General features: G+C 43.1%; 1 protein-coding gene across 1 annotated transcript in view; it reads left to right on the top strand.

Moving 5' to 3' along the window:
* The first annotated feature begins 3,411 nt into the window (after positions 1-3,411).
* The window catches only part of CDK15 (cyclin dependent kinase 15), a 31,909-nt gene continuing 9,930 nt past the window's right edge, over positions 3,412-25,390 (top strand). The window contains 10 exon segments of the mRNA XM_009939828.2: positions 3,412-3,515; positions 4,159-4,238; positions 6,086-6,090; positions 7,779-7,868; positions 8,660-8,717; positions 9,846-9,850; positions 10,725-10,848; positions 11,423-11,543; positions 17,198-17,291; positions 19,843-19,906. Coding sequence (XP_009938130.2) covers positions 3,412-3,515; positions 4,159-4,238; positions 6,086-6,090; positions 7,779-7,868; positions 8,660-8,717; positions 9,846-9,850; positions 10,725-10,848; positions 11,423-11,543; positions 17,198-17,291; positions 19,843-19,906 — 745 coding nt within the window.

Below are 25,390 nucleotides of genomic sequence, written 5' to 3'. Positions count from 1 at the left end.
TGAAGAAAAAAGAAGCAAAATTCTTAGAAGTTGAGCAACAGAAAAACGAAATGAAAAAGAGGGGAAACGGGGTAACATTTTACAGTATGGACTACTGGTGGAGTGTGAATCAGAATACAATACTCTTGTGTTACCAGTAAAAAACAAACAAACAAACAAAAAAAAAAAACCCCAAAAAAACCCCACTGAAACAAAAACAGGTGGAACTTATTGGGTAGTACAGGATTTAAGAGAAGTGAATAAGATTGTTAGGGAAATACACCTTGTGGTAGCAAGAATGGTTTACGGTATTGGATTTAAATGATGCATTCTTTTGTCTGCCTTTAGCCAAAGAAAGTCTGAATTTATTTGCATTTGAGTGGGAAAATCCTACCACGGGTAGAAAAACCCAGCTTGCCTGGACAGTGTTACCCCAAGGTTTTAAGAACAGCCCAACAATCTTTAGAAATCAACTAGCATGAGAACTTGAAGCATGGAAACCTCCCTCCAGAGATGGAACCCTTTTACAGTAAACTTTTTGAGACTAAATGGATATCAAGTCTTTCAACAGAAAACTCAGATGGTGCAGCAATGGGTAACCTACCTTGGATGCAAGCTGTCTGGACAAAGAGAACTAGAAACAGAACAGAATGAAGCCATCTGCAGTACTCCCCTCCCTCAGACGGTAAAAGGGCTCAGGACCTTTCTGGGACTGACAGGTTGGTGCCGGTTATGGATTTATAATTACGGAATAATAGTGAGACCTTTATGTGAACTTTTGAAAAACAACCCCACCTGACTGATCTGGTCCAAAGAAGCTCAAAATGCATTTCAGACACTTAAGAAAGATCTAATGAAGGCCCCGGCTCTGGGCCTGCCTGATGTTACTAAACCCTTTTGGCTGTTTTCTCATGAGACACAAGGCATAGCTATGGGGATTCTAGCTCAACAGCTGGGACCCTACAAAAGAGCTGTGGCCTATTTTGCTAAACAGCTGGATGGAGTAAGCAAAGGATGGCCAGGATGTCTGCAAGCTGTGGCGACGGTGGTCTTGACTATTCAGGAAGCCCGAAAATTCACCTTGGGCCAAAAGATCACAGTACCGATCTCACACAGAATATCAGCTGTACTGCAACAAAAAGGGAACTACTGGCTTTCCCCATCTGAATTTCCACGATACCAGGCCACTCTAATTGAATCAGAGGATATAAATATTGTAGTAACAATTAATATTGTAGTTCCCAAGGGAAGTGTACCGGGAGAATATTGGCAAACTGATTTCTCTGAACTTCCAAGAAAAGGAGGGTACAGGTACTTATTAATACTCACGGATACCTTTTCAGGTTGACCAGAAGCATTCCCCTTGTAGAACAAATAAAGCAAGGGAAGTAACTAAAGTATTATTAAATGAAATAATACCTCGATTTGAGGTACCAACAATTATCTCCTCAGATAGGGGGACATATTTTGTGCAGAAGTAGTGCAACAGGTCAGCAAACTATTAGGAATTGATTGGCAGTTACATATGCCCTACAGACCACAAGCCAGTGGGCAAGTAGACATGATAAAACAACATACATCAAAAATATGCCAAGAAGCAAACCTATATTGGTACCAAGCACTGCCTATTGCACTACTTCGGATATGTGTAAAACCTAGAACCAAAGAAAATTTGAGCCCTTTTGAGACCATGGGAGACCATACCAGGATAAATATCAGGGGAAGATTTGAACCAGTTGGGAAATCAGTATCTACAGAATTATCCTATATCCTTGGGAAAACAATTAGAAAAAATTAGTAAAAATGTTTTGGGTATCAGGGCTAAAGGGCTAGATCACTCGATCCATCCATTTAGCCCTGGAGATTTGGTTTATGTTAAGAGAATTTTTCAGGTGATCCACTGAGAGACAAATGGAATGCACCTTACCAGGTATTGCTGACCACTTTCACTGCAATCAAGAATCGAGGATAACTGGCCTGGATCCATTATTCTCGAATGAAGTAGGATCCTAAACCAGGATGGATGGTTGAAAAGGCTGGCGGTTTGAAACTACTGATTGCGGGGATCTGCTCATTGGAATTGTGACAATAATACTCGGCCCGAGCTTTGGAGAAGATATGATGGAGGATACTGCGATCATGACAACTCGAGCTACATGACTGGACCAAGACTTGACCTACAGATATTAGATAACAGCACCCAGATACTGGATTCACTTGAGACACACAGTGATTGGGAAAAGGAACAGGATTAGGCACCAAATAGAATTATTTGAAAATAATACCTACAAAATAGAATAATGAGGATTTATAGCTTTCTAGCTACAAATCCTCAAAAGAAAAGGAGGGATTGATAACTGTAAATGTAACAAATGTATCATGTAGGGGATGTTATCACTTCAGGTGGTCAGAATCATTGCACAACCAAAACAAGTCTTGGTTCTTTGTGAATAATTGGGATGGTTGCAAGATAAGAGACTCCTGAATAATCCGTTTAGGCGCCTGGGCCTTGGGAGAACAGGTATGCAAACTACAGAGATAAGGAGGCTGCAGGATAATCTGAAGACCCCGCCGATCACTAAGAGATGCCAAACAAACATGTGCAATGGACATTACCATATACTAATGAGTTCTTGGAAAAACCATTACTACAGTGCTTGGCATGGCAACAACATTAACAGTCTCCTGGGGTGCTCCACACTTAACCAAGCAAAATTTCTAGGGCTCACTCCCCCACCCAGGCCCAGCCCAGAAAGCAATTACAAACCACCTCCATCTTGTATTCCACCAGCAGTGAAATGGGAGCCAGCCCGCCTGGCTAGAGTAGCCATTACAAACCATTACAAACATGCATTTAGAATGATACTGGTAGAAGCGTCCTCTGTAATTGAAGCAGTCAGTTATATCTTTATGTGTTCTCAGAGCGAACGCTATGATTTACCAAGACAGGAACATACAGACAGTTGCTCCCCTTACAGAGGGAGATAAGAAACTGTACCGGACATCTGTGACTTGTGGGGAGGGAGACAAAAATGATGTGAAGTGCTTAAAGTCAGTGCAGTCAAGGAGAAAGGAAAGAATCACATCAGTAAAATGGTGGCTTGCCAGTGATATAGTTTGCCTTCTTTTCCTGTGCCACCTGTCGGATGTAACTGGAGCACCCCTTCCTCTACCCTCACTGCAGCCTCCGTGGCTCCACACCCTCCAGAGTTGGAGGTGCAGGACACAGAGGCGTTGGAGTCACCCCGATTCTTTCCAGGAGCAGGATGTTGTGGAGAGGTTCAAATGGGTGAGTGTGCAGTATCCATAGAGCCAGACAGGAGATATTTCATCCTATGATTATTCCAGCCATGAATCAGTATTTAATTACTGAATGACATGCTACTAGCTTCTTGTTCTACCCAACAATCTAAAATACATACCAATTTCTTCATGAAGCAGAGAGAAGGCATCCTGTTTGGAGCTGCCACATCCTATGTACATCTAGAGAAGCTGTGTGAAGGATCCTGTGCAACTGTGTACAAGGGAATCAGCAGGTGAGCAAAAAACACCTATGCCATTATTGCCTTCCCAGCACTTGCTGAAAACACCCATTACTGGAAAGTATAAGAATGAGCTTGAAGCTGGGCAATTCCGAGTACTTACAGGAACATAAAGGCAAATCAAAAGTCCAGCTTTGCCTTTAATCAGGATATTCACAAAACCCCATCCCAATTTTTCAGGGAACTCCTCCACTACAGCCATGGAGGCTCCACCAAGACACTTTGCTCTGCAGCAGCATGCCAGGAGATTGACTGGCTGCACGAGGAAGTGAGGATTTTACTTGGAATGAGGGATCCCTGCACAGTGGAAAAACTGGGAGTGAGGCCATGCTGCCATCATATAGGGGCAGGAAATCTGTGAGAGGGCAGCATGAGGAACACTGCCCAAAACCATGCTCTAGCAATACCCGGTCAGCAGAACAGTGCTACTCTAGCCAGGCGGGCTGGCTCCCATTTCGCTGCTGGTGGAATACAAGATGGAGGTGGTTTGTAATTGCTTTCTGGGCTGGGCCTGGGTGGGGGAGTGAGCCCTAGAAATTTTGCTTGGGTAAGTGTGGAGCACCCCAGGAGACTGTTAATGTTGTTGCCATGCCAAGCACTGAGGTGCTTTGTGTGACCTTCCACTCTGACCTGACAGGATCAATGGCCAGTTGGTGGCATTGAAAGTGATCAGGCTGGAGGCAGAGGAGGGAGTGCCCTTTACAGCCATTCGGGAAGGTAAGACGTAAAGAACTTCTTCAAACATCGGGGAAGAGCAAGGGACATAATTCTTTAACAGCATTTTTTTTAACCTGAAAAAGCTCCATGTGATGTCTTCCTAAGTCCTTTCTTGCCTACTCAATGTGCTGACTGTCCTCCTCCCAAAACTCTCAGTTTCCTACCCCTCATGAGGGAGGCCTTTGTGCTGGGCTGGGCAAGCACGTGATGGATGGAGGGGGAACCTGCTGGCAGCTGTATTGGCTCACGACAGATGCATCTGAGCTTGCAATAGGGAAAGAGCCAGCTGCAGCCAGAGGATGTCCTTTGTAGCAGTGTGGGACCCTCTTACACCTCCTGCCTGCTACCTGCTCCGTAGTCGCTTTCTGACTCCCATGTCTATACGCTAACGCTGCACAGCCATTTTTGGCGCTGTTGCATTGCGCAGCTGTGGACTGGAAACGCCCTTTGCACCAAGGTCTCTGCTTGCTGTTGTCACAAACGGTGCCACTTTGCTGTGTGATGGCAGCTGATACCTGGAGTTTTCAATAAAACTGGTATTTAATAACATCTATAATTTCAGCCCAGTGAGAAATTCTTTCTATTGGTCGACTTAGTAGAGCACTGGGCAAAATGTCTGCAGCTTTCTCAATGTCTTTGAGAAAGCAATGCTTTTGTTTAGGTGCTTGATTTTGGCTGAATGTATTTACATGTCCCTACACACCAAGTTCACAAGCTGCCTGGATGATTAAGGCTTCATTTTTGTCTGCTCTGAAATCCCAAGAGGATCATAATCTGACTTCTACCTTATGCAGAAATATGCAACCTTTGTGCCAGTCTGTTGTCTGGTATTAGGGAGAGCTATCAATCTAAGAGATCACGCATACTTTGTTTTCTACTGCTTACTGCAGTTCAAGATTAGCGTTGATTTTTGTCACCACAGGGTTGGAGTGTTAGGGACCACATGTGCTCGCTTTCACAGAGCAGCTCTGGCACAGAAGGACTCTAATACCAGTCAACTCAGAATAACAAGAGAGGTCAGTGGACCCACTCCACGCTTAGAACAGTGTAAACAAGATAAGAAAGTTTACAAACTCCTTAGTCAAATTCTGGGCGAAAGCGCGGAGACACCTAAATATGCCTATTTACAGAATGGCTTATGTTGCAGTTTCCTGTACACTCATTTTGCTCTGTGTTTTCACTTCTAGCCCACCAGTAAAATAAGCCTTAAAAGCTCTATCTACATAGAGCTAATGATGCTTTAAAGATCAGCACCCCTTTAACATGCTCTACTGGACAGGCTGAGAGCCTTAACTTCATTCATTATAGAAGAAAACAAGGGCTTTAAATAGATCTTTTGTATACTGCTGAGCTTTGCAGCATCTGACACCTCAAATTTATAATGTAAGTCAGTAGCACAAACAAAGCACAAGATTTATTAATGCTGTGCATTCTCTGCTGCCCTGGAGGAATGGCACTCCCCTGACAAAGAGCTGCTTCACCCTAGGAAGCCCCGCAGAGACGAAATGCATTTAAACCTCAATTCTGGCTGTAGCACCTGACACCCCAGCAGGGGGTTGTAGAAGCAGCCAAGTGAGGAGCAGTTCCCAGCAGCCTGATTCAGGCACAGGGCCTGAATTCTCCATATTACCGTGGACCCTCTGTACTGCTCTTCTGGAGCATCATCTCTGGTCATAGGAGATTTTTGAGATATCACAGAGCCAGGTTAGCAGCCCCTTCCCATGGCAGATGGGATATAGCCAGGGTATCTTTACTGGGTTCCTAGGCAATTAGGTACAATGTGGAGTGTGTTTAAGATTCATACTACTGTGCACTGGAAACATACTGGCAGTAGCTAAATAGACTAGCATCAGTACTAGAGGCAATTTAGCTGCAGCAGCACCAAGCTCTGTGCAAGAACTAATTTACAATCTGTGCTGTTTCCAGTACTTATGCTGAATCAGGCATCCCTTACTGCTCAGCAGTCTCAGTATTGACATATGCTTAGGCCACAGCTGTGTAATACAGTGTATCTGTCTGTAGATATCTGCTTCTAGAACCAGGTGAAATTGTTATGGTCACAAAAGGCAAAGTGCTAATCCAGTATAAATTTGCTTTGCTAGCATAAAACTCTTCAAACATCTTTTGCAGGTTGTTTGAAAAACAAAAAGCAGCTTTTATCCAAGACCAAAACTCATTTGGCTTCCCACGACCAGCCCAAGCTTTGTATTGTGTGCTTCAGCTAATTCAGCTGAAACAAAATTGTATGCCCATGCCTCATCTGAATGAAATTTGTAGCACTGCATAGTCTGACAGTAAACTGATTTGGTTTTAATCAGCAGGGAAAAGTCAGTCTGGGGCAGCTCTGAGGTTATTCTGCTATGTCAGAAGCTGAACTAAAATCTGCAGTCAAGGACCCCTGTTTTTGCTGAGCTTTGAGGCTTCTGTCTGTGCACAGTTTCAGTATCACAGCTGGCTCAGATTCTTCAGTTGTGCCAGGGATCTACAGGCAGAGTGATCCCAGCTCCACCACTTGCTGCATCCCTCCTCTGTCCAGAGCTACAGCAAATACTGTCTCAAACCCATGGCAGCAAATGATGAAGCTGTGCGTGCTCTTCCCCTATAAAGACTATCTTTGAGACTTTCTTCTGAGAAGCTGCCTTCATGAGTGTGTTAACTGGAGCCTGCTCTATCACGAGAAACCTAACACAAGGTGGAAAGGCTCAGAAGGCTGTAGCTTTTCTCTTAGCATCAGTCAGTGCTCTGTGGTCTATACAGAGGCAGAGACTCTCCCATGTGCTGCCCCCTCCATCACCACACCCTGGATGTGCTGAGGCTTGGCAAAGGCGTGTCGGCACCAAAGGATCAGGGCCACACAGTTGCAATGATGCTTTTAGATGGTTAGGCTGAAAGAAAAATCATACCAAAGTTGTATAAATACAAACAAGCTATTGTTCACTCAGTAACTTCGTCATCTCTGCTCTTTGGGTTTTAAACTGGAGAAAGTAATGAATATGCTTTCTCCAAGCTAAAAGCACAGAGCTAAATTCAGAATTCAGCTTAGCATCTACAGTGATTTCTTCTGGCATATTTTTATACCCCAATATTGTGAAGCTGGAAGCTGATAGAAACTCAGCTTTCCCCAGAAGTCTCCTAAGGGTGGGCACGTGCCAGGAGGTGGATGGGAGAAGTAACAGGCCTGGGGCGGCTACATTCTGGTTCTGGGAGCTCTTAGCCCCTGCCTCTTGGCATTTGCCTTCAAGAAATTATTTCTTCTCAGCTGAGAAGCTGACACCTGGGAACTGTGAACTGCCATTTCTGACAGAGGCAAGATCCCACCTCTGAGAGATAGATGGGTTCCTGCCAAACCTAGAGCACTGATGTTTGTGTCTCTAAGGAGCTGTTCCATCCTCCTCCAGACTCAGTAGCTGCTGCTTCTTACAGAACTGCCAAGTTTGGACTATTTCTCCCCAGGTTTTTATTTTCACTGCCTTGTTGTATGCACTGTCTCCTTCCGCTTCCAGCAGCAGCAAAGTTGATCTTCCTTTTGTGTTTCCCTAGCTTCTCAAGTGTCTGAAACATGCCAACATTGTACTGCTTCATGACATTATCCAGACCAAGGACACACTAACATTTGTCGTTGAGTACATGGTGAGTTGATCTTTTTCTAGCTTCCTGTGGAACTAGTACTGGAAACTACTGGGAAGTGGCTGCATAATGAATTTACTGCATTATGAGACATCTACAAAGAAACGAGTTGTAATGCTTTAGTGCAATGATTGCTTTTCCTTGATCTCCTGCTTTCCAGCCACACAGCCTTACTCTTTTCTTTCTGTATATGCAACAGCTGTATGCAAAAATTGATTCCACATCTTGTCTCCACTAGGGTGGCAGACACTATTTACATCCATTTCTGCTTTGACAATGCAATAAAAGTACTGTTCTTGAGCCACAGCAAGGATAGGAAATAATGATAGAAGCTCACATCCCAGTTGGGGATTTGGTGCTGACCCCAGTGGCTCCCCATGACCAAGCTGCAGGTTGCTCCTATGGGGAGGGCAGGATGCCAATAAACAAGTTCTCAGCATGAGTCTTGCTAATTCTGTTGCTTGTGCTGATAGGTATCAACCAAATTAAAAGGAAGATACAGGGGCTATGTCTACTTACTGGAGCTTTACAACTAACTCTGACACAAGTATGAATTCTGTTGACTATCAGCTTCAGGCCATAAACTGCTAGGATGAGATAACAGGGCAGCCAGGTCCCTGATTTGACCCAGGACTTAGGGACATTCTTGTGTGCTGCATCAGATCAGATGTTCACCAAGGTGAAAGAGCCATCTTTGTAGTGGTTGCATATTTTTTTCCATTTACAGAAGAGGCATTGTTGGTAAAAGCATTTTACATTAGTAGCTTTACCTCAAGTTCTCCTCTTTTATTTAGCACACAGATCTAGCACAGTACATGGGCCAGCATCCTGGAGGACTTAATTCATGCAATGGTAAGTTCTTAAAAGACTAGTATCCCTTAAAGCAGGAGGGAGTGTTATTTTCCACTATGTATGGTCACTCTAAATTGCTTACTAATATTTATTTGTTCCATATATGACAAACACTTTGGAGAAACACTGCCTTTGACAGAGATGTAACAGCTTCCCTCTCAGCCTTCAAAGCTTGTTTTTGGTTAGTCCCTCTTCCCATTTTCTGAGCATGCAAGAGGACATTCAGCTTTTGTGAACAATGACATCTTGTTGCAAGCAAATCTGTCTCTACACAAATTTGTACCCTCTTATCATTAGAACACATTATTCATCTCTCTAATTAAAAACTCTCAAATCTCATTCTCTCCTCATCTGGAACTATCTTCATATTTACAGTCACTTAAAACCCTTGTGTTTCTACTACAGCTTTTTGGGATTGGTTGACTGGACCTGAGCATAGCTGAAGATGTACCCTTACTTTATAGACTGATGCTATAATAGTCTCCTACTCCTCTTAGTATGCATTTTCACATTTAATTAACTTTCTGGATTGTTGCTGCACACTGACTTCAAGTTTCAGTGCAGATGTCCTCAGTGAATGCCTGGGTCCTTTTCCTGATCAGCTTCAGTTAATTTATCTTACAGCTGTCAACAATAACTTTGTATCTTATAAAATTGCCTATTCATCTGACTTTGTCAGATCTCTCTGAAGTTCCTTACTGTCACTTCTTATCACGGCTAATCTAAATACTTCTGCCATCTTCAAATGTTGCCACCTTGTTCACATCTTTTTCCAGATAGTTGTTAAGCAACACAATTCTAATGAAGTTTCTTGGGGCCCCAGATTTTAAACATCCTTAAAGCTCAGATATGTCCGTGATTCAGTGTTGTAGTTTTGGCACAGATCTCAGGACTCTGCTACCAGGCAGGCTTGTAAAGCCCATGGAGTATATGGCTGTAACATGTACTCACTGGCATTTCTGTGAGTAAAGACCAGCCAGCTGTTCTGCTTTCCTGTCTGAAATCCTCATTGTCAGCAGGAACTGAACTGCAAAATTATTTGCTGCTCCTTCAGGAGAGTCATCTAGCTTGCTTCATTTTTGCTGGCAAATGTTTGGTTTTTCTTTGAGTGATTCCTATTGAACATAGTGCAAGTATGCAGAATATTACATGGACAATTTTCTGGTATAAAAAATGACCTATGGGTGTCACTGTTTTTCCTGCTCTTCAGATTAAGCTTCTGGTGAAAAATATATTTTCTGGGCTGAAGTCTAATTACTTTTGCCGTGTTTTGTTTCTATCCACTGTCCCATTTCGTACCTTGTTTCCGCCCAGCTTATTTTACCCCAGGCTTGTTTACACTGCCACAGTGGTGGGAGTTAGATATTCCTTGCTTGCTTTTCTGCTTTCTTGATTGCTTACTTCATTCATAATACCCTATTTGCTATATCTGTTCAAATCAGGTCTTTGTGTTTGCTCCCAGCTTGAAGGTAAGGGTTCACATTGTCAAGTAAGTCCATTCACTGGTCCAGCTTATACCATGAAGAGAGGTGGTATGTACAACGGCCGCAGAACTCCCTCTGCTGATGTCAGCTGGTTCAAATGGGCAAAACTTCCAGCTCCTTAAACCTTCATTTTGCTTGACATTTTTTTTTGCCTCGAACACTGAAATCAGAATATCTACTCTTTTGAAAGCTGGGGCTGTGTTATGGCAAGTTGCGCTTACTCCTGAAATCCATAGGCCATTTCTAAAGAAAAGTTAAATTTCCAAAATGTGCACTTAGGGACTGCACTGTAACTGCCCTCATGGCCAAATATTCCACCCCGAAAACCTCAGAAAGCTGCAGGGCAGTCATACCCCACTGCAGTTTTCTCTTCCTCAACCAGCTGTACTAATTGTTGGGATTTTTACTGGTTTCTTACTTGTTTTGTCTGTGCTTTGTTCCAGGAGTTCTCCTGAAGTTCGGACTTAATGTATCAAAGCAAAGAAACACAAAATCATTTCAGTTCTTTGTTGGCTTTTTCTAGCTCTTCATGTTCCAGCTTTTGCGTGGCCTGGCTTACATCCACCAACAACACATTCTTCACCGTGATCTGAAACCCCAGAACTTGCTCGTCAGTTGCCTTGGTGAGCTCAAATTAGGCGACTTTGGTGAGTCACAGTTTGGAGACTGCTAATATATCTGCTCAGATTAAAGCTTTAGCATGCATAGAGATCTGTATCCACAGCCAATCAAGGCATAGAAGCATAACCTCTTACTGGACTTCAGGAAACTATTTCTGTGGTAAGTGCATCCTTTCTTGCCTTCTGATAGGAGCAGGGAGTAACCTCATTTAAGTCAGAGCAACTACTGCCAATAAAACTGATTCAAGAGAACTGAGAATCAACCCCTCTCTCTTCAGAATATAATGTAACATGAAGAGTACACAACAATGTGCTGAACTAGAAGGCTTTCTTGGCATTGTTTGGGAAGGCTACTTCAGTCACAAGTGGTAAAGCCCTGCAAAACACAGCATATTGTTTGATCTGATCTGCCCCAGAGATATATTCCAGACACACTTTCTTTGTCAATTGCTTGTAAACTGCATTAGGATTGTTAGTGTTTAAAAATCCAAGAGAAAGCAATGTCCTGTTTACAATTATCATCATCTATGTGTTGTACAGGTAGAAGGACTGTCCTAACACAGCAGTTTGTTTTGTATTGTTTTGTTTTGTTTTTTTACAGGCCTTGCTCATGCCAAGTCCATTCCCAGACAGACATACTCCTCTGAAGTGCTGACACTCTGGTACCGTCCTCCTGATGTGTTGCTTGGAGCTACAGATTATTCTTTTGATCTAGATATCTGGTACTGACCAATTTCAAAGCATCTGGGGTCGCTTGGGAAAAATCATCTTTATCTGAATTAAATTAAGTCAACCAAGTTACAGTAGGTACAGTTGTAAGTAGAGGAATTAACACCTGTGAGCAGAAAATGTGTGAACAGTGGGGAGTTTTGTACTGCTGGGTTTGTAGAGTTTTGGGGAATGATGTCACTACATCTCAGCTGTGGATTTATATAACCCTCATCTGATAATATTTATGAGATATGTACATCTCATTTGGTAACATTTATGAAGCATTTTCAGGTCTTGCAACAGAACACTTTTACACTTACTGTTTTGTAACTATGTGGTTGGCTGAGTCAGTGGTAGTTCTCTACAGCAATGGCTTTGTGAAGAAACAATGGATCCAGTCACAACTGCACCAACAATGACTTGGTAACGAAGGTGGCATTAAAGGGTTTCTGAATGGGTCTGGACATAGAAAGGTGCCTGACATTTTCATTATTTCTGTGATACTTTGTGCTTCTTCTCAAATAATGTCTCAGATGCACTCTGCATTTCACACAGGAGAGGGCTGTGCTCTGTTAAAGCCTTCTTACCTTATGGACTCTATCCCAAAATCTTAACATGGCTGGGAATCACAGGAAACATGCTGCAGAGCTGAAGGTAGAGGGGTCTCTGAGAGCACACAGAAAGCAGGAGAAGATGAGGGCTTCACAGGGGTCCCATTGGTCCTTTTGGGCTGGCCTGGATGTGTAGCTGGGCGCTGAGGTTCATCCAGCTTATGGCTCACTTCTGCGCCAGCCTGAGCCCGCTTCCAGCAACACAGTCCTGATTTACTCACAGACAACATGCAGCTGATGAATTTGCAGAAGTCCACCCTTATTCTGGGCAATTTTACATCTGTAGATAGTATTGCTGCTTCACCCTTTCTTCAGACCAGTTAATTTTCTGCCTGTGCGCGTCACACTGGGACTTTCCTTAACTGATCTGCAGAGTCAAAAGCTGGAAAAGGGTGGGAGCACAGCAGGCTGAAGAATGTGCAAGAGTGCTGTGTAAGTTTACAAACAGCAAAGCTCCAGGGCTTCTCAGGCTGTATCACCCTCCAGAGATCTGTGGCTTATCAGACACTCCGATGGCCTAAGTCTGGAGGGCAGTTCAGGGAAACAGGATTTTTTAATTTGTTCACTTCGGTAGGCCTGCTGCTAATTTAATTGCATAAAGATTTCTCCAAGGAGGAGAACCTTGCTAAATTCTAATGGCTTTCAGCTGCTAATCCAGTCTAAATAGTTCTGTCTTCTGTCCCTCACTACCTGCCAGCTCTCCCCTCCAGACAGTCTCTCAGGAATGTCAGCAGAGTTGAAGATGCCTGCCTAGCAGATTGGAGGGCTTGTATTAGGCAGACGTGGGTATAAGCCTGGTTTTTTTTTTCCTGAAAGTTGACCCCTGTCCAAAGCCCTGGCTACGCGCAGAAAGCCTGGCATTTCTGCCTGTGCAAAACCAACATCCCCACTACATAACTCTGCTCTAGTGTAATGAATAGCAACATAGGAGTAGTATACAAAGATCCCATCTAGCACTCTGACCAGCTCCAACAGCACAGTACTCTCAGTCCCACTGAACTACGTTCACACTACAGGCACCTTTGTTATAATGCCTCCTTATAATAACAACATTCAAAGTGTTTGCCCTAAAGAAAGATGTCACACGGAGAGAAACAGAGAGTACTTCAGTGAGCTCTATTCAGTAACTTCCTCTAACAAGAGTCATTTATTATCCTGACGTACACTGCATTTAAGTTCAATTTTTGTCTATTAGGAAATAATGTGAATTCACACAGATGTTACTTGTCTATTGGGAAGAAAGGGAAAAAAACCTGATGTCTTTTGGATGCTGCAATTTACATGAAGGCAGGTCAGAATGTCCTTGGTAATGGCATGAGACAGTGGGTGTTAAAGCCTTGGTTTAAAGAAACCAATTATAACAAAATAAAATATTATGGCAATTCATGCATAGTGTGCTTGAGCAGCAGTACTGTCAGTGGGAGGCACATGGGAAGTGAATGAGGCCTTGAATAGATGAAGAAAGAGACATAGAAGGAGACTCACTTGCTCTTGGACTAGCTAGGAAAGCTTCTTTAATCTCTGTATGTTTTTTCTCTCTCGTTCTCCCTCTATCTCTTCAGGACTTTAGAAGACTGAATTAAGGGATTTCAGGGAGACCAATGTTTCAGGGGCATTACAGGGCATATCAGAAAGACTTTTTTTTTTAAACACTAAGTGCTTTATGCACACCAGTAGCTGCTAACATCACTAGTGCTTAAGTCATGTCTTCTTTTCAGTTAGGCTGTACTTGTATAGTCTTCCATTAAAAAAAAAAATTAAAAAAAAAAAAAAATCACAGGACTCTTCCCAGGTAGATTCATGTAGAATAGGAGTTCCTGTGCAGTCATTTAACATGGACCTCCCAGGCCCTCTATAGCCTTCTCCCCAGCCTGGTTTGCATTGCCCCGCTATGGCAAACTGGGAGATATAAGCTAAGGGCTCCACTGTATAGACCACACTTGGTGAGAAACAAGAGAAATGACATATTTCTGGTTAAATACAAAATTGCAATCTCCCAGTGCCAGAAAAACTGTGGAGAGGGAACTCTGGGATGCTGCAGAGATCTTAATCCTGACGAAGTGGTCTCTCCACTGTGTGGTGCAGCATTGCAGGCTGATGAGTAAGTGCAGTGTTCAAACCTGCTCCAGGGATTGCAGGCAGATGCAACCGTGCTGTCTGAACCAGCTCTGCTTATGCGCATTGGAACTAAATATCCCTATAACCAGTTACATCTCTCCCATTACTTTAGCAGTCACTGTCTTGCTTTGTGTGCTTATCTAGCACATGCTGAAACATCATGTCTAGGCCTCTTCCCAAAAGACCCCTCCCTCTGCCCTAGCTCTTCCCGAGGCAGCTATATGGGACTGAGACCCTTTGAGAAACTTGTAGGATAGAAGGGGTAACATGACCTCGAAACTGAATATCAGAGGGCTAAGAAGGAAAAGGGGAAAACCAAAAAAACACTAGATCTAAATCTTTAGAAATATTTTAAAGTAAATGTTTTTGAATCATCCCCATTAACAGAAGGATCCTCATAATGCTATCAGAGCAGTAACTGTAAATCCTGTATCTCAGAAGGAAAGTTGAGGCCTCTACTGAAAGGCTAATATGATGACCATCACTAGTTTCCAAAGTCCTACTTTAACAGATAGACAAAAATACCCGGGGAAAGAGGGGTGTGCTCATATGTCAGTTGTTCTAGTTACTTCTGGCCTTTTTTTTGTAAAGAAAAGCGTATTTCGTCTGGAAACACACACAGACAGAAGCAGTCGTAATTGCCACTGATGAATCAATACAGTATCAAGCAGGCATTAGAGGCAGCTGGTCAGCTGAGTCTCGCAACAGGAAACAAAAAGCCCTTCCTTTCCAGCAGTTAGGGTTGGTCTGATAGTTTTGTCCTTATTAGAGGTTTAAAGGCTTCCAGAGATAATGGGAATAAACCAGGAATACAAAAGAAAGCTCTACCAGAAGGTATGTTTGTAATAACCCACAAGTTGTTCCTCTCCTCAAACTGATGGCTTGCCCATTAGTGAAAAGACTGTTTCATTAGATTTGAGTTTTTGAACTCTTTTCTCATGCGTAATTCTCAACAAATGCTAGCTGAATCTAGAAAAAAGAAGTTTCTGCTGTTGCCAGTGTAATGGCCATTTTTTCTAGCTAGGATATCAGAATGCAAACTGTGGGTGAACGTCAGGATCATTTGCTCCAAAACCACATACAGCTGATTCTCTTCTGCCTACAAATCAAGAGTACCTAAATTGCTTTGACCACATACAGTTAAAATTGTGCAATGCACAATTACAGCAGCCCCTCTGGTTGCAAAACAAGGTGAGCCATTGGGGCACACGTATCAGCTGTGAAAACGGAGGGTTGGTGTGACACTAGTCTCAGTAGACTCAATCTGTGGGCTCCAAAATAATATTGTGTGATGTGGCAGTGCTATGAAACATGAAAAAATCTATGTCACAAAAGTTGTGGTTTAAGTTTTATGACGTCTGGACCCTGTAAGAACATACTAGACAAGTAAGGAGCTAAGCTTGCAAGACCCAAGGTACAGGAAGCTAAGGGAAAGTGCAACAGAGATGTTTGTGAAAACAGCATTAGATTCAGATCTGCAAACAGGCTTGGCATCACCTGATGTGCAAAGATGACCAAAATTAATACCACAGATGAGTTGCATGTCAGGCTTTCAGCTGACCACAGCCAGGTGGGAAAAGCATCTACAATATTGCAAAAAATAAGGTGCAAGGGGTAACATAGCAGTACAGATGACCAGAAGAGATTACCAGTTGTTGTTCAGCAAGTGAAAATAATACTTTCAGAGCCTGTCTGACAAAGCTGGGTTTTCAGCTTTTAAGCTGAAAGGACTCAAATTGGCTATAACCAAAGAAGATTGAGACTGAAACCTGAAAAGTTGGGATGGGGCCTAATGAAAAGACAGGAAACCTAGAAAAAACTTGGAGGAAAAAGATTAAAAAGTAAATGAGCAGAGTGTTACACCATACAATAAGAGATGGAAATACTTGCAAATAGGTAAGTGTGCCCTGACCGCAACTATCTCATCCTTATTGCTAGCAGGACTAACCCACCTTAGTAAAATTAAGTGTTTTTTCAGGGTTCGGTGGGGTTTTTTTAAGCTGGCTGGTTTGCTTTGGCACAAGTGCAGAGCAAGGGATGGCATAAAAATAAGAATACTTGCTGTTGTCACAGAGTTCTTTATGCTACAAAATCTTGCCTTCAGTTTTCCAGTGAAGAGCTACTGCCTTTTGAAGGAAAAATTGCTCTAGTGGTTAGTGCCTCTGGGTTCTTTCTGCGTCTAATGTATCCTTCAAGCCAATATACTGTGTAGTAGTTCCCTGTTTGTCTTTCCTACTGCTATCACTCCAAGTTTTCACCTTTTTCTCATGGAAAACAACCAAGTATTCCACAGGCTTCTGCCACAACCATCTTTTTAGATGGGTTTGTAACAGGGTAAAGTGAAAGAGGCCTGAAAGAAATTGTTTGGTGCTGGGAAAAAAGGATGGTGCTTAGTGGGTTTTTTTTCCATGGATATCAGCTATCTTGTCTGGCTGAAGGGTGGGGTTTTTTCAGTGGATGGTGCTGATGAGAAAAAGGAGATAGGAACAGACTTGTATGGAACTTTGATGGCTTTATTTTTTTCTAAAATCCTGGAGGGATGTGAATGTGACAAATTTCTAGTCTGCTCCTGTTCTATCCGACTTGTCAGCTTTTTAATTTAAGTGTTTCAGTCTGTAGAACTTGTATGAGGTTAATGATACTACGTACAACTTGCAACAAAGGCCAGCTGCAAGTGCTTAGAACAGTGCTGCAAGACCAGCAACGTATAAGATGACCCTTCCCAAAGGAAACCTTCCCGTCTTCCCACAATTGGTAGAGACTTGAGCTGCAAAATATATAGTTTATAGTTTATATCAGGATTTCTGCATTTACAAATCAGGATTTCTGAATTTCCATTCCAACTATTATCTCTCTTCCTTTCTCCCCTGCCCATCCAACAACTGTACTATGCATGTCATGTACATGAATGAGTTACTACCTTGAGCTTCTTGCAGGAGTGCAGGCTGTGTATTTGTTGAAATGATCCAGGGCCAGCAAATATTTGCAGGAACCTCTGGTACTCATGAATAGCTGGTGAAGATCTGGGCGGTGAGTAAAATATACCCTGAAATGGGCAAGAGAAAGAATCTGTTGCTGCTCCAGTCCCCTACTTAAAATTAAGTCCTAAGCACAGGCCCTGTGAATAGCAGAAATAATTTGGTCCAATCTGCGAAGTTCATAGCAGACTTTGTACCCCATTTTATATTTGGCAACTTTCTTACAGACACAGAAGTAAATCAAATGACTTTCCTTTGATGTTTGTCATCTCGTCAAAAAATTAAAGCCAATTAAACTGATCTCAAATTGAAGAAGGCATAAAAGGTATGCAGGTACTGCAAATTCTATTCCCTCTTGTTAAATCCTTTACATACTGTAGGATACAGCACACCATAGTCTCACAAAGGAGCTCTAATACTGCTCTTAAACTACCTTGAAAATGGCAAGACCTTAAGGTTTTTCAGAGATCCTTCTTCATTTTAACTTGGAATATTTTGTATCACCCAGTATCTACTGCAGCCCTAGAGACTGCTTTGGCATAATGGAAAGTGTGAAAATACTTTATAAAGGCAGCAGTGAGTGAGAGCAGACATATTCAAGAGCTTCTTAAGCCATTTTTTCTGCTGGGGAAACTGAAACACAGAGCCGTATCTTTCACGTGGCTTGGTAGAATTGAGGCAGTCACCAGCACTAGCGGATTCTGTATGTTCCTTACTGCTTGCTGCTGACCCTGTTACTGACCCTTCAGGAAGGTCAACCTATAGATTCCTATTGGGCTTTGTGGTAGGTGTCTGCTGTTTCACATCTCCTCCCAAGGATTTACTCTTCTGCATAGACTGTTTCCCAAACATGGATTTTCAAAGGAGAAAGTACAGAAAACTGAAATTTGGAAAGCGGTGAGAAAGGAGTTTATAGCCTCAAGTCTGTATAAATCAGATTTTTCCTTCTTAATCCCTTCATCCAGAAACACTCCTGCCAGGTAGGGTTTTCCTCTCTGCTTTTAGTTAGAATGTGATAAAAAGGCAGACAAGTGGTCCAGTTCTTAGAACTGAGTTCAGTCCATTTAAGTAAATGCTGAATTTCTCTTTCATAGTGAAAAAAAAGAGAATTATTTAGAAAAAAAAATCCGTACTTGGCCAATTAACAGGGTTCAAAGCCAGGGCAGGGTCCAGCTTCCCAGAGCGTGAATGAAGGGTATCCTTCCACTTGCAGCTCTGAAATCTCTGGATACATTTCCTGTGGTTTTGCATTTGAAGGGCTATAGCCCTATTGTCATTTCTCTGGTACTATAACTAATACCATGATTAATAGGATTTGTGCTATAGAAGGCAAAAAAAAACTTATTTAAAAATCATGAGGAAGCTTTAAGAGCCATGAAATAATTAGTGCCTTTCACAGAAGGTTTTATGTTATTATACAGCCTGGGATGAGGCTCTGTTAGACCAAGATTTCAAAGCTCCTTAGGGGCTTTCAATGCCTAACTTGAGATATTTTGCCGAGTGTGAGGTTCAGAATGGGGATTCCTACTGTTTTCTAGTAGTCAGTTCCTTTCATGTACTAGTAATAGAGGCACCGTGCACTGGTTTAGAGACCATCTGCATTTGCGTGCATGAGTCTATATCATCCAGCCTGCTTATCTCCACATAGGACTGTTGGTTCAAACACCGTATAGATATGTAGCTGGAAAATCCCCATTCTGTGAAAAGCGTTTGGTCTGTTGAATCATCAGGACTGACTGACTGTCATTTCATCAACATTTTTTCTAGGGGCAGCTGCCACCTTAAAAGCAGTCTCCATCCCCTGTCTCTTGTCCCTGGCTGCTCATTCCTGCTCCTGTGCCACCCCTCACATCTGGGGCTACATGAACTTGGGTTCCTATAACTTGGTTTCCTCCCTGGATTACTCTAAATGAGAACAGTTTATTTACCCAGTTCATTATCTGGCTGCCCAAACAGTAGCACTAATGACTGGTAGTACTAATGAAGAGATGATGCAAGAGCAGGACCAAATGGGAAGGGGATGAAGAGGAAGGAGCTGCTTAGGCCAGCGGTGGTAGTTATGGAAGTATGGCCTGAGTGAATGTGAACTGCAGCGTCTCCTGTTCTCTCGTGGCATAGAGAGGAAGCAAACCTGCCAAACTTAAGATCCATCATTCAAATTTCAAGACATCAAGCATAGGTTTTGCATTCAAAAACTCCATCTTATTGATTAACATTTTGCTGAGAGGGACTTCATGTGGTCTGGATTAGGCTGCAGCATGCCACCAGCGTGCTGCTGTGGCTGAGCCAAACATGTGACAAGTGCCAAATGAATGACTACAAGGCTTTTCTACATAAAACCTAAAATATAACTTTCCAGCAAAACTAAACAAAATCAGCTAGGTTGATTTTTTTCTTTCCACTATAAAATCAAGTGCTAAAATGTCAGTGTCCTTTATGCACAGTGGTAGATCCAGTACCAGCCAGGGCAGTGTGAATTGTGCTGGTTTGCAGTAAAGTCCACAGTTTCTTTCCATTGAGAGCAATTCCTCCAGCTCCACACCAAGGCAGGGTACTGGCAGACAGAGGTTATTGCTCTTATCACTCTCTCTTCTATTGCACAGGTATTGGGAGCCCCAACTGAGGACACCTGGCCAGGACTTTCCAAGCTCCCCAACTATAACCCAGGTAAGATTTAACTCACAAGAATGCTAGCTTTTCCTCTGAGCCACTAGATACTTAAGTTTGGGTTCAGTAATTCTCATTATGAAAAACCCTTGCTTCAGTGTTACTAAATCCCTTGAGCTACTTAATGATAGTGTTGTTGTAGGACCTACAACACTGGGACTGGCCGAGGATGCAAGCAAAGGTACATCCATGGCAAAGTTGCCCCACTGAGTGCTAGGTATATGTTAGGCTGATGGAAGATTTCATTGCCGCAAGTGCTGACAGTGTAGTTAGTCTCCACTCCTCAGTTCAAAGGATCAATGTTTCCTGGTTTAGGCCGGAAAAGCTGACAGGCACGTGGAGACACTGTTTATGTGAACTCTCCTAATTTTCATGGAGATTGTTTTGGGGGCATTTAAATCTCAGTTTTAAAGGTCACTGTCCCTGATTTGGATGTGGGCAATGTTAGAAGTCTGTATGATTTATAAAGCTGGCTTCTTTTATTTCCACATGGGCTGGTAGAGAAGTGTGTGTGCTGGACTTCAAAGGGCCAGTTGTCTCTCATTTTGATAAGGTAGGATTGAGAAGTATGCTTTGAAAAGCTAACTCAGTCACTATCCCTCTCTCTCTCTCTCTCTTTCTCTCTCTTTTTGTTTAATGTTTTCTCTTGGGAAAACATATTTAAGTGTCAGTGAGGGGAACCAATGAGCACTGATTCTCAGCCTCTCAGCAGGATCATTCTCTAAGAGAAATGTAAAAGTGAACTATTAAAAAACCTAGAATGTGAAATCCACCCATCTACAATCTAGCCATTCTCTCTCACTTGTACCCTAAGACAGTGGTGGAGGCAGCCTGTCTACCTGGAAGAGGGAAAAAAGAGCAGGGTTGAGAGGAGGAGGAAGAGCATGTGCTTTGAGCAGGAGGTTTACGGGTTTAGTAGAGCATAGTAACATCTTTTCAAAGAAGTGGGTGTTGCTCTGTGACCCAGTCCAAGATGCCCCTCCTTTGATTTTGGTGCGTGAACACTAAACGGCCCCCATTTTCACATGGTAGCCGCTACTGGCTGAACAATAACCTGGTCTCACAGTCGAAAGGACTGGAATCCTTCACACAATTAGCTGAGACACATTAATCAAACCACCGTGAAATGGAAATGTGTCGCTGTCCACAGCAAGTTTAATTTGGATAGAGAGCAAGCACAGATGAGACAGCTGGAGGAAGCACTTTCTTCTCTAAGTTGTTGAAGGCTTGGCTGGGTAGTCTAAAAGTTGGGAAGGGTAGTCTGGGAGGAAAGAAATGCTTGTGTGTGGGACAAACTGATCACAAAGAATTTTTTTATGCCAGTCATCTGCTCATACAAGGCCAAAAACTCTCAGTGATGATGATTAGGTATCCTGATGCTATATAGAAGAACAATCTAAAAGTGCAAGCATTAAGGCTATGCTAGCAAAGAAAGTAGTACAGACAACAGAGAATGTGTGAGTGCCCAGAACTGCCCTGAGCCGTGATTGCCGCTTAGCTCTATTTTGTTTGAGTGTCAGTGCTGTCCTCTGGTGCTGTGGATGGTGCCAGTGGCAGGGCTGGGAGGGAGAGGACAGGCAGCTAGGCAGCATGGAAATAGCTCCAGTAAAGACAAATCTAGTCATCACAAGCAGTTTTCAGATCGGAGTTGCTTTCAGGCTTGATAGAAAGTTTCCCTAATGGACTCTAGCAGGGCAGAATTGACCTGTGCTGTGCTGTGATCCTGTGATGCTGGTGTCTTTTGTGGCTGGAGCAGACAGAAACGCAGGAGTTGGAGGACATCTTCCTCTGGGAGCATCCCACCATGCTAACAAGCACATGGGAGAGAGGTGCTGAGCCCGTGTTTGGGGCAATAGCTGTGCCAGCTGGAGAGGCAGCATCCCTTTCCCCTCCTCAGAGCCTGCCTAAGGGGCTGTGAGCTGCTCCAGCCACGTATTGGAACCAAGCACTTGACTCACACCTGGATAATACAAACCAGTCTGGATAGAAGAAGGTTAGTCATAACAGGTTGGACTATTTGCCCTAGTCATGAACTAACTCAAGTCAGTTTTTAATTGGGCTGCTGATAAGAAGGCAAATTAGTCTTTATGTTTAAAGCTATTTGCCATTCACAGGCTCCTGTGCACTTCTCCACTCTTCCCTGAAGCACAAATGCTGTTTCCCCCACCCCAGGACATGCCCAGCCCGAGTGGAAGCTGAGGAGTCTGCCTGAGAAAACCTTCTCTCTTGAGGTTATTTCCAGCACAGTTGTGCAAATCTGAGTGCCTGGGATAGAGCACTTCCCCAAATCTGATGGCTTGAATGCTTTTAGCTAGTCCTATTGACGTTCCCAGCGAGTGCAGGCAGCAAACAAACAAGTTCCTGCCTGAGGCAAGGAATGAACACGGGCAAAACAAAGCACTGAGGTGTGATCCTATTCTCATTAAAGTTGATGGCAAAACTCCCACTGGACTCAGCAGCACAGGCTCAGCCCCTGACTGAGATTGTTACTGGAAGGGTTCTTGGGCCAGATGGGTTGGTAGGAATCTTTGAAATGAAAGCTGGAAACCTTTAGATGTTTTCCTGTCACTATTGTGGGCTCGAGCACATCCTGCAGCAGAGTCTGGAAAGGAGATGCAGCCGGGGCTGTAGGGTCTGTGAGCCAGGCACCCACAGGGCACCTGGAGGAAGAGCCCATGCCCCCTCTATGGGCAACCAGCAAGGGAGGAAATGTGCAGAGGAGTATTTGTCCACCCTATGCTCCTGTGCCTTCTTGCACAAAGAAGCTCAGAAATGGGCCTCATGCCCCTTGCCTCCAGTTTGCCAAAATCTCAACCTGTGCCTGACCCGAGATGAACAGAGCAGGATGCGTGAGCAGCTCTTCCGTGGCCAACCCTGCAACTCTGCAGGAGAGACACTTGGGGTAGGGAATTACATGCAGCCATGGGGCCTGAAAGCACAGTTTTACCCTAGCCCTGGCTTGAGAACCAGTTGCTGCAGAACATGAAGAGCTGGGAGAGCTCCTGCCCCACATTGCAGTGCACTCGCTGGTCCTCTCCTTGGCTCCCCGGGCTTAGGAGCCCTGCCTATAGCAACAAGGCTTTGCCCTGTGTTTGTTCATTTGTTCTGTTCCCCTCATTTTGATTCCCCTGAAAGAGGCAGTTGTAGCTCTCTTAACACCATTTTTGAAAGCTCTCATGCTGTGTGAGCTCAAATCCATGCATTAATCTACTGCTGTGTTCATTTCACTGCACTGAAAAGCAGGGAGTTTAAATCCCCTCTAAACATCATTGGTGACACCAGAAGCCCAGCGTTTTGATCCAGCCCCATTAATGGTTACAAGTTTGAATCTAGACAGCAGAGGTCAAGGGCAGGAAAGGATTAGGAATCACAGCCCATGACATTAAGCTAGTGCTTTTGCTGAACTGGGAATACTGGAGTGCCCAATGCACTGAGCTGTTTTTTGTTTCCTTTTTTCTGACGTTTGGTTTCCAAAGAGCGGGGAACAGTGCTTATTTGTTTATAACATGATGAGCTCGCTATGAGTGAGCTTTACTCCTTGATTTATTGTACGGACTGACTAATGACGTTTCCTATGGCAGGCAGTATCATCCCATTTAGAAGACGGAGGTTCTACAGTGGGCTTTTTCAGACGCAGCAGCGACTTTTAAATTAAGCCCAGATTTTCATACGTCTGCAGGCTTTGCTACGCTGAGTGAGATGTAGCTTTCCGGAGTCAATGCGTGCTCCCGAGTACAGGTTGCGCTTCCTAAATGCCACCACTAGATGGAGGCGCCGAGCAGCAGGCGCTGACCGGCAAACCTCAAGGGACGTCTTGAGAATGCAGAGGCAGTCTGCACGCCCAGTGCTTTTTTTTCTTTTTAATCTCACTTTTTATGCTGAAGCTTCATTTAACAAACGGGATAGTTGGAAACTGAATTCTAAAACGATGAAATTTTTATTGTCATAACAAACTGCATGTGGCTTAGATCCCAAAGGGAAGAGCAGCACTGTAAGCACTGCGCAACGCGTGCTGGCCAGGCTGTAGGGAAACTGGCACTGGGCACAGACTGCAGTTTCCAGCCTGCCATACAGACAGAGCTCTGCTTCTGTCCTGCAGCCACAGAGATTTCACTAATGAGAGAAATTTTCTCTGTGAGCCTGCAACCCCAGCGCCTTCATCCAGCAGCATTTGGCATCCTCCTTCTCTCTCTTCATCAATTAGGAAAGTTTAGCTTTTGTCCTCTGGCTTGCTTGCCTCATTATCAGGTCATTAGCCACTTCCACCTGGGTTTTCCTATGACAAGGTGTTTCCTCATTAGCACACACTGTCTTGAATACGGATAGAAAATAACAAAACCAAGTGCTACCTTTCAGATCTACTTGTACTGCTAAAAAAGCCAATCAGCCCTAGACAATCCCATCATTTTATGTCTATGTCATCATTGTAAGACAATTAAATCAGTAGTTCATCCACTTTTGGGAATGGTATTCAAATATTCTTTATCTCTTACCTTTAAGGCGTAGCTGTTTACATTGTTTTACAATTTTGGATTGGTCTTAATATTACAGTAGGGAAAGTATTTACTGCTCTGTTCTTACCCTGCACAACACAGTGCGGCCTCAGCATTCTCTAAGGGTTTGTCTGTATGGGGTCAATCAGGAGATTAATCTGAACTGATTTAAAGTGGATTAGTTAACTGCATTAAATCCTTGAGGAGAGACACACTGTTTTCTTACCCATATCTTCCATTTATAATCAAACCTCTGTATACTCAAAGTGGCAAGTTTGGCAGTCCTCACTCACGCAGAATTCTCCACTTATAAATGTGTTTAGACAGGGACAGCAGTAGCTGGCTCACTGGCTCTTACACTACTCCTTGAAGATAACTATTAATCTCCATGTTATATAAATGATAAATTTAAGTCAAGAGGCTTGCTTGAGACAGCGAAGACTATAATTCAGGTATTCCTCCCAGTTCCCAGTAAACAAGCTGATACTTCTGTCTGCAATGTAAAGAAAATCCTACTTCTTCTCTGGAATGTTAATCCCAAAAATGCACTCCACAAAAACAAAATTACTTTTCAGTTAGATGTCATTGAAACATTTTGCCCTGCTGTTATCAATGGAACATGTATTTTTTAACTTTTATGTTAAACTCATTAAAGAATATTAACGTTAAAATATTTCAGTAGAGCTAAAGTACAATATTTAATTCATTTTGACATTTTTATTAAATAATAAAATAAAATTATATATTGTTGTGGAATGTTTCCATCTCACAAATCAAAAATTTCTGGCAGAAAGTTACATCTGAAAGTTTTTGGCCAGCTCTGTGAAGAGGTAAAAATTTCTACCTCATACAAAAAATCCTATGCCTTTTCAACCCATTTTTTAAATTGTATTTCTTTTATTCTGCCTGGAAACTTCACATCTCTACTCAATATGGACAACTTATTTCTACACTTCTACTACAGTCAAGATGGCAAAATGAAGGAAGGAGA

The sequence above is a fragment of the Opisthocomus hoazin genome, chromosome 9, assembly GCF_030867145.1.
Source record: "Opisthocomus hoazin isolate bOpiHoa1 chromosome 9, bOpiHoa1.hap1, whole genome shotgun sequence".
Taxonomy (NCBI): Eukaryota; Metazoa; Chordata; class Aves; order Opisthocomiformes; family Opisthocomidae; genus Opisthocomus; species Opisthocomus hoazin.
Note: the sequence above shows the minus strand (reverse complement) of the source record. Positions and strands in the feature narration are given on the sequence as shown.